Genomic DNA, 16,861 nt, shown 5'->3' with positions numbered 1-16,861 from the left:
TAAAAACCCGATTGTTGGCTTTTCTTGAAAAAAATGACATTATATCAAATAATCAATACGGTTTTATAAAAGGAGTTAGTACTGCAGATGCAATATGGAAACTGATCTCCGAAGTGTCACACAGTCTTAACAATAATGAGAAGGCTATCGCAATTTTTCTGGATTTGGCAAAAGCATTTGATACGGTCTCCCACCACATTCTCCTGGGAGTCCCATTTAAGTATGGTATAAGGGGCCTAACTTTGCAACTATTTAAATCATACCTACAAGACAGAAAACAAATGGTCAAAATAAATAATCAGTTCAGTAACCCCAATACAGTAAGAATAGGTATTCCTCAGGGAACAGTGTTGGGTCCTATCTTATTTATAATATATATGAATTCCCTTCTTAAGGAGGTAAGTGTCGATGGGACTCTCTTATCTTATGCCGATGACACGGTTTTGATTGTCAATGGTAATTCCTGGGAAGAGGCTAAAGAAATAGCAGAAAATAGCTTCAGTAAGGTTTGCACTTGGCTGAACAATCTCCAACTTACTATTAATGATGAAAAAACAAAGTTTGTAGCATTTTCATTGACCGAAAAAAACAGACCTGAATTTGATACTATTAATACAAATCTAAACTAAAATATATAGATCTATATATAAACTAAAATATATAGAGTCTATTCTGAGATATGGCATTCTCGTGTGGGGAAATGCATCACAACCAAAACAGTTTTAAGGCCTTTGAACATTCTTCAAAATTATATATTAAAAGTAATATTTAGAAAACCGAAATTATTTCACACTGAGTTGTTGTATTCGGAGACTGTCCCCAATCTTAGACATATATACATCCTAAATGTCGTTAGATTCATGCAATTAGACACCAAAAAGAAAACAATACATCATAATTATAGCACTAGAGCTAATACAAAAAAACACCTTATGCTCCCGGAAAACAGAACTGCGCGACGAGTCTAAACTCAGTAAATAATATGGGTCCAAAATTATATAATTGTATTCCTCTGGAGATACGCAGAGTAAGTAACATACATAAATTTAATCTAGAATATAGAGAATATGTTTATAATAATTACAAAACAGTCTTTCAACACATTTTTGAGTAGAAACACAATGTATGCCTGTCATATTTTTCGATTATAAACCTTATGTTATTTACCTTTCCTTTATTTACGCTATTTTTTATCCTAGTTATTAAGTTAATTATAGCTAGATTCATTTTTATTGGTTATTAAGTTTAATTAAGCAAATCTTTACTTAGATGTAAGACAATCAAATATATCAATTTTATATTCTAAGAAAAAGCTAAACAACGAGACGCATTCAGGTTTCACATAGAAACCTAGGTGTCTCCATATTTATTTAAAATTTAATATCTGTATAATAGTAGTAATAGTGAGCTAAAATATCAAAAATATTAAATAGTAATAAGTTATTTAAAACAAAAATTGAAACAGGTAAAATCGTTACACCACTTCTTTTTAAATAAATATTACATTATATAAACACATTATTTACACTGACCTACAATTAAAAATATTGCAGTGATCGTCAAATTCCTATGATGTAAATTTTCTAAGCAAATTACGTAAGGCTATTTTTGTAAATATTTATATTGATATCTATTATGAATTCACGTACTTGTATGAATTATATTATTGATTAGGTAACTAGGTTACTACTATTTATATTTTATTATAATTTGTAAAACAATGTACCATTGTAGAAATAAAGATTTTTTGAATTTGAATTTTGAATTTCCAGTGAAATAGGTAGTGACCGAAAATAATTGAAAACGTCGATCAATCCAGATTTATGTCCTATACTAACATAACAAATCTCGTTTTTTATCTAAAAATTAAAAAGGACATAGAAGTGAACAACTTTTCAGAAACACCCGGTATATTTATTTCTAAAAATGTAATGGTAAAATTTCATTTCCGGTGTCAAGCTTCCTATTAAGTAGTAATTTTTAATTTCAGAATCCTATAATTCCTGTTTATAACAAAAATAATCATAAAGGTCTTTATTGATAAAAATTAAATTATATGGACGAAGTCTAGCTACATAGCTATTCACACTCAACCCACAATAAAATTAAAATTATAAAATCTTTTCTTTGTGTAAACAAATTAGTTGTAAATGTTTTTCACGATCCCAGTCAATAACTGCGTCTCCCATTGTCGAATACTCGGTAAAAAATAAAAATCACAGATGGACGCCCGAAATTAAATGAGACCCTTCTAAGTGTCCGCCACAGTGTCCGCCGAAATGCACGCCGTTCGCTCCTTTAACATGCAGGCAGACGCACGCTCTGGCGTACAAGCTAGCCGTTCGGCGCTCCGCGCTCCTAATAGGCCTAGGCTAGCCTATGTACTTATTGGCTTTATTATTTATAAATCTATGTATTTATAAATCTATGTATTACTATGTACTTGTTGGCTTTATTATTTATAAATCTACCTATCTCACAATTTTCACTTTATATCTCGTTAATTATATATGTTCGCGAACGTTTTGTTCGCCTAGCTTGGACGCGGCTTTAGATGGAGAATTAAAAAATGAGCATTTTTTGTATTTAATGTTTTAAAAATTTTAGGGGTTCTATTAAAAAAAAAAAAACTATTTTATATTTTAGACAGTTTGACATAGAATTTTGAATAGCCTCTCTGGTTTAAGTTTTTATACCCTTATGATTTTTTATCTTGTAATAAAATATTTTTTTAAAGACAACAAAAATGTTTTTCCGAAGCTGACTTACACCAACCTATGTATGCGTATAAAATAAAGTAGGCGCATGCGCTAATACAATCTAGTTGACGACATTTTTTTTGTATCACAAATGATATTTGGCAATAAACTTCATAAATTTTAAATATTAATTAACAATCAGGTTTATTTTTGATTGATGTCTAACGGACAAACGAAGCACTACTACTATAGAGATAAATTGTGCACAAATAACTTATCTTGATTCACAAACGGCCTAATTCTTCTACATTTACGGAGTATTGGAACTCCCTGTATATTTTCTAGACTTGCCTTGCGAAAAAAAATTCTCCATTTTTTTTCAACAAGAAACAAAAATGTGGTAAACACTAGGAGGGCCACGTTACGAAAAATAATATCAGTCGTCGGTGGAGTTGGAAAATATTTCTACTAAAATTTATGTAGGAGTGGACGCAGTTTTCACCATTTCCGTAATTTTTCTTGTTTTTTTGTGAAAGTTCCAATGTCAAAGCGCTTAGCAAAATATAAGCACCCCAAATCTTGTTCAAATCGGAATATCGATTCTTAAAATAAGGTGGGTGGACCATGGAACGCCACTGTAACGAATAAACAGTTTTTATTAGTTAATTTGCTGCATAAATGAAAGGAACACATTATTAATTAACATTTGTTTTATTGTGTAACATATATATTACTGTTTTTAATCTAGATGTAATCACTATTTATTAAACTTAACTTTTGCAAGGAACAGGGTTCCATACAAGGCCAATATTATGAATCAGTCGTTCAACTTAAAACTAGAGTTGTAATAATCAAAATATCTGCTTTTACTAAAACTACATAAAAAGCTCTTTCATTTAAACGAAAAATGAAATGCTTAACTTATTATAATCCGAAAATACGACGACACGACAAGCCGGGAATTCGTCGCAATTTTCACACTTTGCAAATCCTTCCAGCCACAAGTTGAGCGCCAGTGTAAGATTCCGGTTGGGGATTTTGGGTTGCTGGTAAATAATCCACACTCGCGTGAAAGTTACAACTACTTTAATGACAAAAAAACTTAGAAAACAATAATAAAACGATTAAAAATCACCCGGCGTTCAATGTCACGTAAAGACCTTCGCAGACTGACTGCTTGGGCGGCGTTGTCGGCTTGTTCAACGTATTTGGGGAACATGGGACAGCTCGGGAGGTCGTTACAAAATTATTTAAAAATTGTAGTAATTGGTATTATATCGACAAAAAATAAATCCCCAATGCGTTTTGGAATGAAATTACAAAAAATTACCTATAATGACCTTTTTATGGGTTTGTTCTTTGTAAGGCCAAAATGTTTTTTAGCTAAAAAGTTGAATAACCCTTACAAACAATAGTATTATAAACATAAAACAATGTTTCAACATTTCCGGTACGTATTTATAACTAAAAACTAAGTGTTCATATTTTCATGATTTGTAAATATTCCTAGTAAGGCCTATGTACAAGGCCAACCGTCGAATTTTTGATTGGCTTTATAAGGAACCACCGGTTTTTATAAGAACACTGGCGATATTTTAACTGAAATCAAAGCAAAATTATTATTTATTTCTTTAGTACCATAACAAATTCTTATATGACAATTTACAGTAAACAAATAAGATAATAATAGGTTATTTACATAAAACTTACCTTTTTCTGTGCACGCGAATTTCAATTTTAACATCGACGATTGAAGTCTACGAAGTGAGGGACCGCACAAACAAAATAGCGACGCGAGCGAATCACTGTCGCGTCTATGTCTTGTGTTTAATGGAGCTTAGTGTGAATGGAAGGAATTTGTCATCACATGACAATAACTATGACTTTTTATAGTTGCTCTTCAAAGGAGCATGACCTTCCATGGTCCACCCACCTTATCTTAAAAAATGTGTTTATTTTGTCATGCCCTCTAACGAACAACCGAAGCACTTTTGTATCGAAGCAAATTCTGTGCGGATATTTTTCCTATCTTGATTCAAGAAATATCTAGTTCTTTTATATCGACGGTTTATAACAAAGTTAGATTATATTAATATACAATTAAATAACGGTATTTTTATGTTATTTTAGGGCTTCAAAACAATCTTTTGAAATCCTACATTAACGACCCCGTTAAGAATCCCGTATTCTACGACGGATGCGAAAATCACAAGTCAATGTTTGCTAGATTACTCTACGGGCTGGCCTTTTTCCACGCTGTTGTTCAGGAACGCAGGACATTTGGCCCACTTGGTTGGAATATTCCCTACGGTTTTAACGATTCTGATTTCGATATTTCCGTTCAGCAACTGCAAATGTTCATTAACGAGAGTGAAAATCCTTTCGAAGCCTTGAGCTATCTTATTGGAGAATGTAATTATGGAGGTAAGATGAAAAACTAAATTAAGTTTTTTAAATAGTTGACAAAACGGGCAATAATTCATAAATATTTTAATTAATTTTATGAAGTTACGACGACGATAATAACGATATACCGTGTGGTAGTGATGGGCATTACGATTCTTTTCAGCGAATCGAATCACACGATTCAATTTCTCATATTGATTCGGCTGCTACGATTCGTTCATTTGAACGAACCACGTGCACAATTTACGTTTAATAAAACCTAACCTAAAACAAGAATCACAACTGGCACTACCGGCGATAATTTGGCCGGATAATTACTCAATGGATCAGAAAAAGAAATATACAGTTCTTTCATTTGTTTTTCAACACTCTCTAACACTGGCGTAATTAGATTGATTATTTTATAAATAATATCAAATTATCAATCCAATTCATATATACTATTTATTAAAGACTTCTTAATACCAATTTATTATTTTGAGAGCCATATTTTAATTCCGATTTAATAATCATAATAAATAGTATATAATACCGCATGATTGAAAAAAGGGCATCCAGTTGGCTTGGAAATGAACATCGATGACATTCCCCATATAATTTTACATATAAAATGATAGCGATCTTCATTTTATAACCATCACTGCCGCCGTTTCTTTTATCATATTGAGCAGAGGCCGACAATATTTATTAAGTGTAGGAAAAAATTAGTCGGCAAGCCCTCAACAAACTCGTAACCGTATACACCAGTGTACACTATTGTAGACATTCACACTTACACACAACAACCACACCTACATCAGTGTACACTAGTGTAACTGCCTTCCAGCATCATCAGTACGGTAAGGAATTAGCAAGCGATGACAACGATCCCAAAAACCTACTAGGTTGCAGACGGTGCCTCGTGCATCGTTTGCTTCCTGGTTTATATTTTTTGGGATCGTTGTCATCGCTTCCTGTTTCCTTACCGTACCTTACACTAGTGTACACTGATGTAGGTGTGGTTGTTGTGTGTAAGTGTGAATGTCTATAATAGTGTACACTGGTGTATACGGTTACGAGTTTGTTGAGAGCTTGCCGACTAATTTTTTCCTTCTGTTTTTATATATTCTCCTCACTATTTCAATTTTTATTTTATTAAGAGTTGCATAAAAACACGATTTCGTCTTTTAGTCCGACATTTCATGGTTTATAATCAGTAATACTGTTTTAACAAAAATATTAACGTGAAAATTACATACCCTACAGATACTCCCGTACTAAGCACAGTATAACTAAGTTTTTTTTTCTTGTAAATAACTTTCTTATCGTTTGCATTTTATGCATATGATGTTTGTTTAGGGCAAGTCTAAATAGTGGTGCCTGACTCTATACCTATATCACCGCCGCCGCCGCAACGTGCCGTAGAAACGAACGATAGCATTGCATTGTGATCCGATTCAATTCTCACGATTCTGCTTTACGGCTCATCGTTCAAATCTTATCCGTGCTGGCCACTATTCAATTGAACGAACCGTATTCTAAGCAGTGAATCGAAGTTCACGATTCATTTTTAATACTCATTTTAATAACGAACCACTCAATAATAGCGACACACACAATCTTTGCCCACCTCTATCGTGTGGTTCATCGGCATCAGAACACGGAAAATCGCATGTAAATTTTGAAGAAGTTAAATATTATCACCCCAGATGGTTTTATGCAAAAGGTGTATTAGACTTTTTTGAAGAGACGTTAAAGTCCTTTTTTCTAGAATTTTGTATTATTTGCAAAAATCTACCTTCAAATTAATGAAATTTTATGATACGGCCCAGAGAAAGCTACAATTAAAATACCAATAGAGTATATTATATTACCAGTTAAAATCAATATTATTAATTTAGTAATCTATACTAATATATAAAATCTTAAAGTGACTGACATACTGATTAATCACGATCCTGCTCAAACCACTCAACGTAAGAAGCTCAATTTTGGCATACAGGTTGATTCTAGGGTGTAGAGGTTCGATAAGCAGGGATTTTTCGAAATTCCAGTTCCAAGAGGGTGAAACCACCCCTCAAATATTACAATATTTTTTATTTAAAAAACGGCCAAGTTTCTGAAAAAACGCTTAAACACGTATATTTTATTTTGTTTTTTTACATATTTTAAGATATTTCAAAAATGTATACAGGGTGTTTCGAAAAATCTGGTCATTGATTAATCACGATCCTGCTTAAAGCGCTTGACGTAAAAAGCTAATTTTTGGAAAACAGATTGACTCTAGGGTGTAGAAGTTCGATAAGAAGGAATCTTTCGAAACTCGAATTCTAAGGGGGTGAAACTATCCCTCAAATATTAAAATATTTTTTATTTAAGAACCGGTGAGTTTTTCAGAAAAACTCTTAAACACGTATATTTTATTTTGTTGTTTTACATATTTTAAGATTTTTTAAATTTATACAGGGTGTTTCATAAAATATGACCATTGAGTAATCACGATTCTGCTTAAACTGCTTGACGTTTAAAGCTGATTTTTGGCAAACGGATTAACTGTGGGGTGTAGAGATTCGATAAGGAGGGGTTTCTCAAATCTCAAATTAAAAGAGGGTGAAAACGCCCCTCAAATATTACAATATTTGTTATTTAAAAAACGGTTAGTCTTTCGGGAAAACGCTTGGATAAGCATAATTTATTTGTTTTTTTTTTACATATTTTGAAATTTTTTAAAAATCATACAGGGTGTTCCAAAATGTTGGGTAATTTCTTAACGACGATTCTGCTTAAACTGCTTGACGTAAAAGCTTATTTTTGGCAAACGGATTTTTGGAAAGTCAAATTCCAATGAGATGAAACTACTCCTCAAATATTATCAAGTTATATAATAATATCGCCATATTGTTTTTCCTCATGCTGACATAAATGTGAGAAAATGTGATCCAGTCTGTATGTTAATGGAAATTCTTGCTATGCTTTATCATCACCATTACAAATGATTAATTCGACGCGAACGAAGTCGCTGGTACACGCTAGTAATTTAATAATTAAAATATTTTTTTTTCTGATCAATTTTCATAAAACTTTTATTTAACAATTTGTTTAATTAAAATTCTTTAAGATTTATATGAAAAAAAAGATAATACAAATTGTACGAATGTAAAGTCACATGTATTTATTCCTTCAAATTTATATAAAGTTTAATTTAATCTCAAAAAGGGGCAAATAATTCAAACAAAAATTTAACCTTACAAAACTACGCTACAAAACTACTTCTATACTTAAATTTTGACGACTCAATAGACTCTTATAAATCCATGATATTTTTTAGACATAGCCCCCGTGTAATAAATTTTCTGGCTTGGTTTATATTAGGACGAATCGGCCAGTTCTTGAAGAACTCGCTTTTGTATTTTTTTGGGTGTCGATTTCACAAATAATGACATCCCATGGTACAAAGAAAACAAGGTATGATCGATAGCGGCTCCAATTTTGTTCAGTTTGCGCATACCACCTGTGACGTCATATGCCATACAAAAAAATATGCATATTGTTCAATTTCCACTAATAAAAAAAGACATAAAATAAGGAAGAATTAGGACATAACCCCAAAAGTTATGTCAAATCATCGAGCTTGACATTTGAAAAGATATGACACATTTATCATGTGTCATCTGATCGACAATTTGAAATTGGCGCGCGGAGCTTGCCAACCTGCGCAATATCATACCTTGTTTTCTTTGTATCATGATGACATCCAGTGTGGCTGAATTCTAACCCTAGATCATGTATACTTACATGGATAAATCAACGCCATATTATGTTTAGCATTAAAGAATATGTCTCCAACATCACGACATTTTCAAACCTTCTTTATTGCACTTACGAAACGTTCAACAGGTTTGTTTTTCTCGAGGACCTTAATTTGCGCATGCGCATTAAAAGTTGCACGTATTTACAGAATAGTCACAATTTTATACGGTTTAGAAAATACTTTTGGATAAAAAGATTAAGGAAGGAGCATATCAAAAATCTTAGATCTACCGCGATGGGACTCAAATATGGCCGACTTAAATTCCGGTTTATCAGTGCCGTTCTAATTCTACATTCTATACTGACGCCTTTTCATAACATTTCTATTTTTATATTTCAGTTTCGCATTATTTTTTATTATGTTCTTTCCTATTAACACACAGCTTTTTTGCGTTTTTAGTTAATATTTATATTGAATTTTAGGCAGAGTCACTGACGATTGGGATAGACGATTAATCGTAACAATTTTGTACGACTTTCTTAATCCGAATTTAGTAGACCAACCAGATTATGTGTTTAGTACAGTAGGGACTTGTTACGGCTTGCCAGAAAAAACGGAATATTCGGAGTACGTATCTCACATTCGAGCATTGCCCCCAGAGCATCCTCCGGAGATATTTGGCCTTCACACAAATGCAGGAATTACAAGAGACTTACAAGATTCAAGACAACTTTTAAATTCTGTACTGAAAGCATACGGGGAATCATCTGGAGGTGGTGCAGGTAAACTACTTTTCTTTAATCCCCTAGGTGTATTTTTTAGATATATTTGAATTATACCATTTATTTCTTACATACATACATATGCCGCTTCTCGCTGACGAGTATTCGACACACATAAAGAAGATGGTCACGCAAGGCATTTTCTTTTATGAGCTTTTCTGTGACGGAAAAGCCTGATACGTCATGTTATCTGCCTACCGCACTCCGGACATTCAAAAATCTCATTGTTTTGTTGCCTCTTTACTTTTTGGTTGTCGCTGTTAACTGAGTTTACAACTCTTCTCCATTAAGTTCTATTATGAACTGCTTTTTCCAACTCAATCTGCATGTTAAGCCCCTTTAAGTTTTCCTGGAAAATGTCCTTGTACCTTTTCAGTTGTCCACCTGGCCTCCTCTTACCGTCTACAAGCTCACAGTAAAGCAGAGATTTTGATATGCGGTTTTCTTGTATTCTGCATATGTGACCAGCCCATGTTAAGCGGGATTTTGTAACCATGACTTCAATACTCTCGCAGTTAGCTTTTTCAAGGACCGATACGTTTGAGATATGATTGAACCACCGGATTCTTAAGAGTTGTCTAAGGTGTCTCTGTTGCAACTTGTTTAATGCGTTCATGTGTCGGCGGTACGGCACCCTCACTCCCATATAACAATGTGGAGATTATAATTGCTCGGTACACTGCAAGTTTTGATTTTGTATTCAAGTCATGATTGTAGAAAACCCTGGTCTTTTAATTTCCAGAATGCTTCTGAGGCGCTACTAATCATGTGCTGAATTTCAGAGTCAATATTGGCCTTTTCCGAAATCAAACTGCCAAGGTAATTGAATTCCGCCACATATTCCAATAGTTCTTCTCCGATTTTTATAGCATTGTTATGATTTTCCAGGGGAGTGCATATGATTTTGGTTTTGTCGATGTTTAGCTTAAGGCCTAAAGCCTCGTATGCCCAGGTATATGTGTTCAACATTTCTTGTAATTGTTGTACCGTGTTTGCAACTAGAGCGCAGTCGTCAACGTATTGAAGTTCTGTGATGAATTTTGTACGTGTTTTTGCCCTGAGTCTTTTTATGTTGAACAGACCGCCGTCGTATCTGTATCTAATGCCCAATCCTCTCTCCTGCAGTTTGCTGTCCACTATAATGGAGAGCGCTGCCATGAACATGTTGAATAGGAGAGGCGCTAAGACACATCCCTGCCTAACTCCTGTATTTGTTAGGAATGGGTCGCTCAGTGATCCATGATGTGACACTCTTGACTTGTTGTTGTTATGGAGGCTTTTACACACTGTAAGAAATTTGTTGGGTACTCCGAACTTTTTCATAATTGCCCAAAGCGCATCTCTGTTCACAAAGTCGAAGGCTTTTGTTAGATCGATGAATGCAACGTAAAGTTTAGATTGCTGCTCTCTTACTTTTTCCTGTAGTTGACGGATGGAAAATATGGAATCGACGGTGCCGCGGTTGGTACGAAAACCCGTTTGCGATTCTGGAAGGATTTTTTCTATATATGGGTGCAGGCGATTTGACATTACTTTTGCAAGAATTTTGCCGCCGATAGCCAATAGTGAAATTCCCCGGTAATTTCCGCAGTCTCATGCATTTCCTTTGTTCCTAAATATATTCACTATATTTGCGTTGCGAAAGTCCTGAGGTACCTCTCCTTTCTCCCATACGACATCGAAGAGAGCCTTAAGATGACCAATAAGTTCTTTACTTGCACACTTATAGATTTCCGCCGGAATCGCGTCACAGTCAGCCGATTTGTTGTTCTTAAGTTGTCTTAAGCGGTCCATACACTATGAAACAAATTGCGCAACAAAGCGATGCGTAACGCTGCGTTGCACAACTGATTCAGCGGTCTATACACTATCAAACAAGTTGCGCAACAAAGTGATGCGCAACGTTCCGTTGCACAACTGCATCACCCATGCACTTAGTAAAATTTTGATCAAACTTTTTATTAAAAGTTGTGCATTGTTTGAGAAACAATCATGTTCTCAATTGCCATTGCGTCAATTATTATCGTATATACCCTAGATGATGTTGATGATACCAAAAAACGAAAAAGAAAACAAAGAATTTGGATGAAAGAACTAAAATATTGCACAACGAAGCGCAACATACACATACACTACACAACGCGTTGCGCAAACAGTCCTGTTGCACAAAAGAATTCAAACATTCTTGAAACTTATCAAACAATTGCGCAACGCATCAAACACTACCATACATTGGCACCTCGTTGTGCAACAGCCTGCGTTGCGCAATTTGTTTGATAATGTATGGGCCGCTTTATGGAGGTCTCTATTTCCTGTTCTGTTATTGGGATGTCTAATATATCGAGGCTGTTATACTGAGGTATTGTGTTTAGTGCTTCCATATTGGGGTTATTTTCTTGGTTAAGGATATGGCTGTAATGTTCTTTCCAGCGATTTCTGATTTGTTCTTCCTCCTTTAGAAGTTCGCCATTTTGTGCCATGATTGGGCAGTACCTTCTTAGTTGGACCGTATACTTAGTTGGACCGTACAGACACGAAGAATTTACGATAATCGTGATGCGTGGCGTACTCTTGAATCTGATTCGCTTTTTGTGACCACCAGTTATCCTTTGCTTGGCGCAGTTCTCTTCGAAGCGTGTTGTTTGCTGCTTTAAAGTTGTCTACCAGTCTTGGATTATGCGGATTTGCAGTGACTGTTTGATGTGCTCTATGCTTTTGTTCCAACAAAGCAAAATATATGGTTGATTTTCAAATATGCGGTTGATTTTCGTTAAACCAGTCTGGTTGGTTCTTTTTGTTTGACTTTCCAGTACTGCTTCGCTGGTTTTATGAATCGCATCCCTTAATTGTGTCCAGCCTTGTTCAGCTTCCAAGATTGAGATTGAAGCTATCGGTGGAAGTGATTCTTTGATGGCTTCCCGGAGGGCGTCGGCGGTATTGTTCTCTAGACCCGTACGTTCAATCTGGTCATGTTGTTTTGCTTTTTACAGTGTGGATGTTTGGGTTTAAACTGGATTTTCATTTTTGAAATTAAAAGTCGGTGGTCAGTGCCGCATTCGGCATCATTTATTTCTTATTGAACTAATATATGTTTATAAGGTGGTTACGCTAACTATATAAAGAATCATAACTCCCTTGGGGCCACGGTTGGCAAATATTATGATATTTATATGAATATCAAAATATCATAATATCGGATATACATATATCGTATACATGTATATCATATCCGATATATATCAGAAATTAATATTTTGTTTCTGGGCTAAAATGCCAAAAAAATTAAAATACGAAATATCTTTATTTTGATAAAAAACATAAATCAAATTTTAGTTTCAAATCACAAAAAACGAGGCAAAAAACAACCTTTTTCCTAATATATATATAAAAAAAACTTCTTGTCATTTCCATCATCCCATTTCATCTTACCCATTTCCATTTTCATCTTGCCCATTTGCAAAGTATTTATTATTTTGGAAATGGGCAAGATTTTGAGTAAGAGCCATATCACAAGCGGAACAAATTCTATTGAATTTAGAAGATCGAAAGCCTGTTGTTTTTAAAACTGTGTTAAATTTTGTACTAAGAATCTGTGATGATATACCGGGTGCGTCTCAAAAGTGGCTCACTCCTATAACTTTTTTATTTTTTTTATTAAAAAAAACGAGATTTGGTATGATAGTATATGACATAAATTAGGATTGATTGACGTATTCAATTGTTTTCAGTCACTTTCTATTTCGCCGGAAATGACTATAACTTTTGATTTTTAAATGGCACCCTTTGTATTTTTTTTACTTTATTCGATAGAAAATAACACTCTGAATAGAATGACATATCATATGTCAACTTTTGACATTTTCGCATATGGTTTATTTGAAATTATAACTTTCGGTTCGTAACGAAAATTTGACTCGAAATACCAAGTGTGTGGTACCAAATTATTCGTAAAAAATGCTTTTTCCAAATATGCTAATGAGCCACCTCCGTTCCATTTGAAAAAATTGACATATGATTAAAAATACGATTTGAGCATTTTCTAACTGGCCAGGACAAGCCACTAAAAACATTAGACGATCAAATCTATTTTCCCAAGGCTCCTTGATTAAGAATTAGTATTTTTAACATACCCATGGCACTCTAGATTGAATTTAAAATACGATTTTTGATTAAGCGAGAATCTCATAAGTTGACGTATGATATGTCATTCTATTCAGAATGTCATTTTCTATCGAATAAAGTAAAAACATTCCGAGGGTGCCATTTAAAAATCAAAAGTTGTAGTCATTTCCGGTGAAACAGGAAGTGACCAAAAACAATTGAATACGTCAATCAATCCTAATTTATGTCATATACTAACACACCAAATCTCGTTTCTTTATCTGAAAAAATAAAAAAGTTATAGGGGTGAGCCTCTTTTGAGACGCACCCGGTATATCATGATATATATATATATATATATATATATCAATTAATAAATATCAGATATATATCGTGATATGTATCATGATACATATCACTTGATATATATGGGCCAACCCTGCTTGGGACATTATTAACGAGAATGAAGATGTCATAATTCACTTTACAATTTATAGGTAACAACAATGAAATAGAATAGAGATTTTGAATAATAATATAAAATTCAAATGGACTTCAATTACTTACTAAAGTGGTAGAGTTAGTATTAAAACTAAAAGAGTTTCGGACTTCCATTGTCTTTATTTATTTTGCTTACACAATGTTTCGGTTAGAAGTATCACTGACCGTTATCAAGTGTGAACTAAACTAAACTCAAAAACTAATTATTTAATCCTAACTAATCCTAACTACTATAATAATTTATTTACATATTTAATGTCACATGTAATAAATTTACGAGACAACAGTTTCATCGACATCCCTTTGCTACAATATTGTTCTGTCCCAGCCACTGAATGTATTTTACATATTCCTCTTGGTAAATGGATTCACTTTTAGATTGAAGTAACACTTGTGCTTCCTTGTAATTTTTTTTAATATTTCGAATTCGTGCGGAAGGCGTTCTTTTGCCAAAAAAAACTCGATTGACCAATCATCAATTTATAAACACGTTTTCCTAAATCATTTTCTGCTTCCTAAATCATAGTAACCAGGCAACAAACAAAGTTCCGTCTAGCAGTGTTAATACAATTATACCGGAAGATTATTAATTGCAAAATTACTGTCGTTTTAAAATGCGCAACCTAACCTAACTTACGCTATGCTGATGACACGACCATATTTGCTGCAACGGAGGAGGAAATGGCGGTTCTCTTGAACAAAATAGAGCGAGAGAGTGGAAAGTCTGGTCTAACAATAAACAAAACTAATGATAGTGGACATCGTAAATAGGACTCACCTGCTTGACGATCTCGAAAGGGTAACCAGCTTTACATAGCTGAGTTCAATAATAAGTAACATGGGTGGATGCGTAGAGGAAGTTAAAAGAAGGATAGCCTTGGCCAAGAGTGCGATGCTGAGACTCCAAAATATGGAAAAGCTCATACATAACCAAAACAATCTTCTCATACTCAGAATCGTGGACACTTTAGAGTTAAAGAACGCAAATATATATATTGATTCCTTTGAAACGTGGTGCTACAGGAGATTGCTTAGAATTCCCTGGACCGGACCGCGAGGAGAACTAATCAGTTGATACTGGATGAGTTAAGTGTAACCACCAGTCTATCATCATTATACCCCTGGCTTCTGCGTACAAAATGGGATACAATTAAATAAAAACGATTTCCCCTCATATTTTTACATAGTATAATTTTGAATATTATAAACTAACTAATATACTTATTTTAATTGCCCATTTTTTAGGTGACTCTGACAAATATATCATGATACTCTGTTCAGATATTCTCTCGAAACTGCCAAAAACGTTTAATATGGTATTGGCCAACCAGAAATTTCCAGTGGAATACTCGGAATCCATGAATACCGTTCTAGTTCAAGAAATGGAACGGTTTAACAAATTGCTCAATAGAATAAAAAGTTCTCTGACGACTATGCAAAAAGCGTTGAATGGTAAGTGAATAATAAATATATGGCCAGTAATTTGTATTTACTAATAATGACAGTCTAGTACATGGACTAATGTCATGTACTAGAGATACATTGGACAGTGATATAAAACAAATAGGTCCGTCATTTAGAGCCACCTGGTGCTCCGGAAGAAACTAATGGAAAGTTTTGGCATTATTTAATTTAAGACGTTCCGTTAGTTATTAACACTAACTAAAACGGTACCGCTATTTAAGCGCAAAAGTATTCCTTCTAAAATATAAAATTATAAACATAGGCTTTTTTACTATATTTTATGTTTTATTAGATCATTAGAAGTGTAATATAGTCAAAATAAAAATAAAATTATGAATACCTACATACATTTTAAACACATAGAGCATATAGCACATACTATTTTTAGCCGACCATACCCATGGTAGGCTATTAAGATCGGCAAAAAAAAGTTTTTTTAATTTCACTCAAAATGAGTTATTTGGGTCATAAATAACCTAAATACAAAATATTTTCATGGTGTCTGTCTGTCCGTCTGCCGTCTGTAACGCGATAACTCAAAAACCGATGAACCGATTTTAACCAAATTTGGCACAAAAATACTGTGGCACCCGAGAATCTGGCCATTAGTTTTTGGTGGGGGTAAGGGGGTATGGGAGGGGATTAAAAATTTAAAAAAATCGTAACTCCTAAATTACAGTACCGCGGTTTTCAAATTAAGATTAGGAATAATATTTGCAACAAAATTTGTAATAACATCAAAATCAGTCAAAGTCGTAGTTTTCGAGATATTAACATATTCTAGTATGGGCGGCTATACGTGCCTCCCGGCGCCAATTTTTTTGATTTAACAAATAAATTATAATATAGTAAAAATATGATAGACTACTAATTAACTGTTACTAAACATACCATATATTATGAAATATGTACTTACTTATTTATGTTACTTATAATTTGTTATTTTTAAAATGCCAAAATGTCTTTAATAAAAAAGTTTAATATCTAACACAAAAATGATGATCCACTGTAAATATCAATATGCACAAACTAATAAAAACACAAACTACAAATCTCCGAACTTTCCGACAAATCAGGAATATCTGAATTAATAATTATTTAAATAAATAAGGATTTAAAAATATCTTGACGGATCATCAACATTATGTCAACTAGACCATAGACGGTAGTCAATATAG

At 33.7% G+C, this 16,861-nt stretch overlaps 1 protein-coding gene across 1 annotated transcript in view; it reads left to right on the top strand.

Moving 5' to 3' along the window:
• The window catches only part of LOC115889254 (dynein heavy chain 12, axonemal), a 232,470-nt gene that overhangs the window by 190,564 nt on the left and 25,045 nt on the right, over nucleotides 1-16,861 (top strand). Inside the window, exons 41-43 of the mRNA XM_030909199.1 lie at nucleotides 4,830-5,123; nucleotides 9,318-9,617; nucleotides 15,465-15,671. Of these exons, the coding sequence (XP_030765059.1) occupies nucleotides 4,830-5,123; nucleotides 9,318-9,617; nucleotides 15,465-15,671 (801 nt within the window). The remainder of the gene's footprint in view (nucleotides 1-4,829; nucleotides 5,124-9,317; nucleotides 9,618-15,464; nucleotides 15,672-16,861) is intronic.

Source organism: Sitophilus oryzae, unplaced genomic scaffold (assembly GCF_002938485.1).
Source record: "Sitophilus oryzae breed Bouriz unplaced genomic scaffold, Soryzae_2.0 scaffold_812_pilon_pilon, whole genome shotgun sequence".
Classification (NCBI taxonomy): Eukaryota; Metazoa; Arthropoda; class Insecta; order Coleoptera; family Curculionidae; genus Sitophilus; species Sitophilus oryzae.
This window is presented reverse-complemented; position numbering and strand designations above follow the sequence as displayed.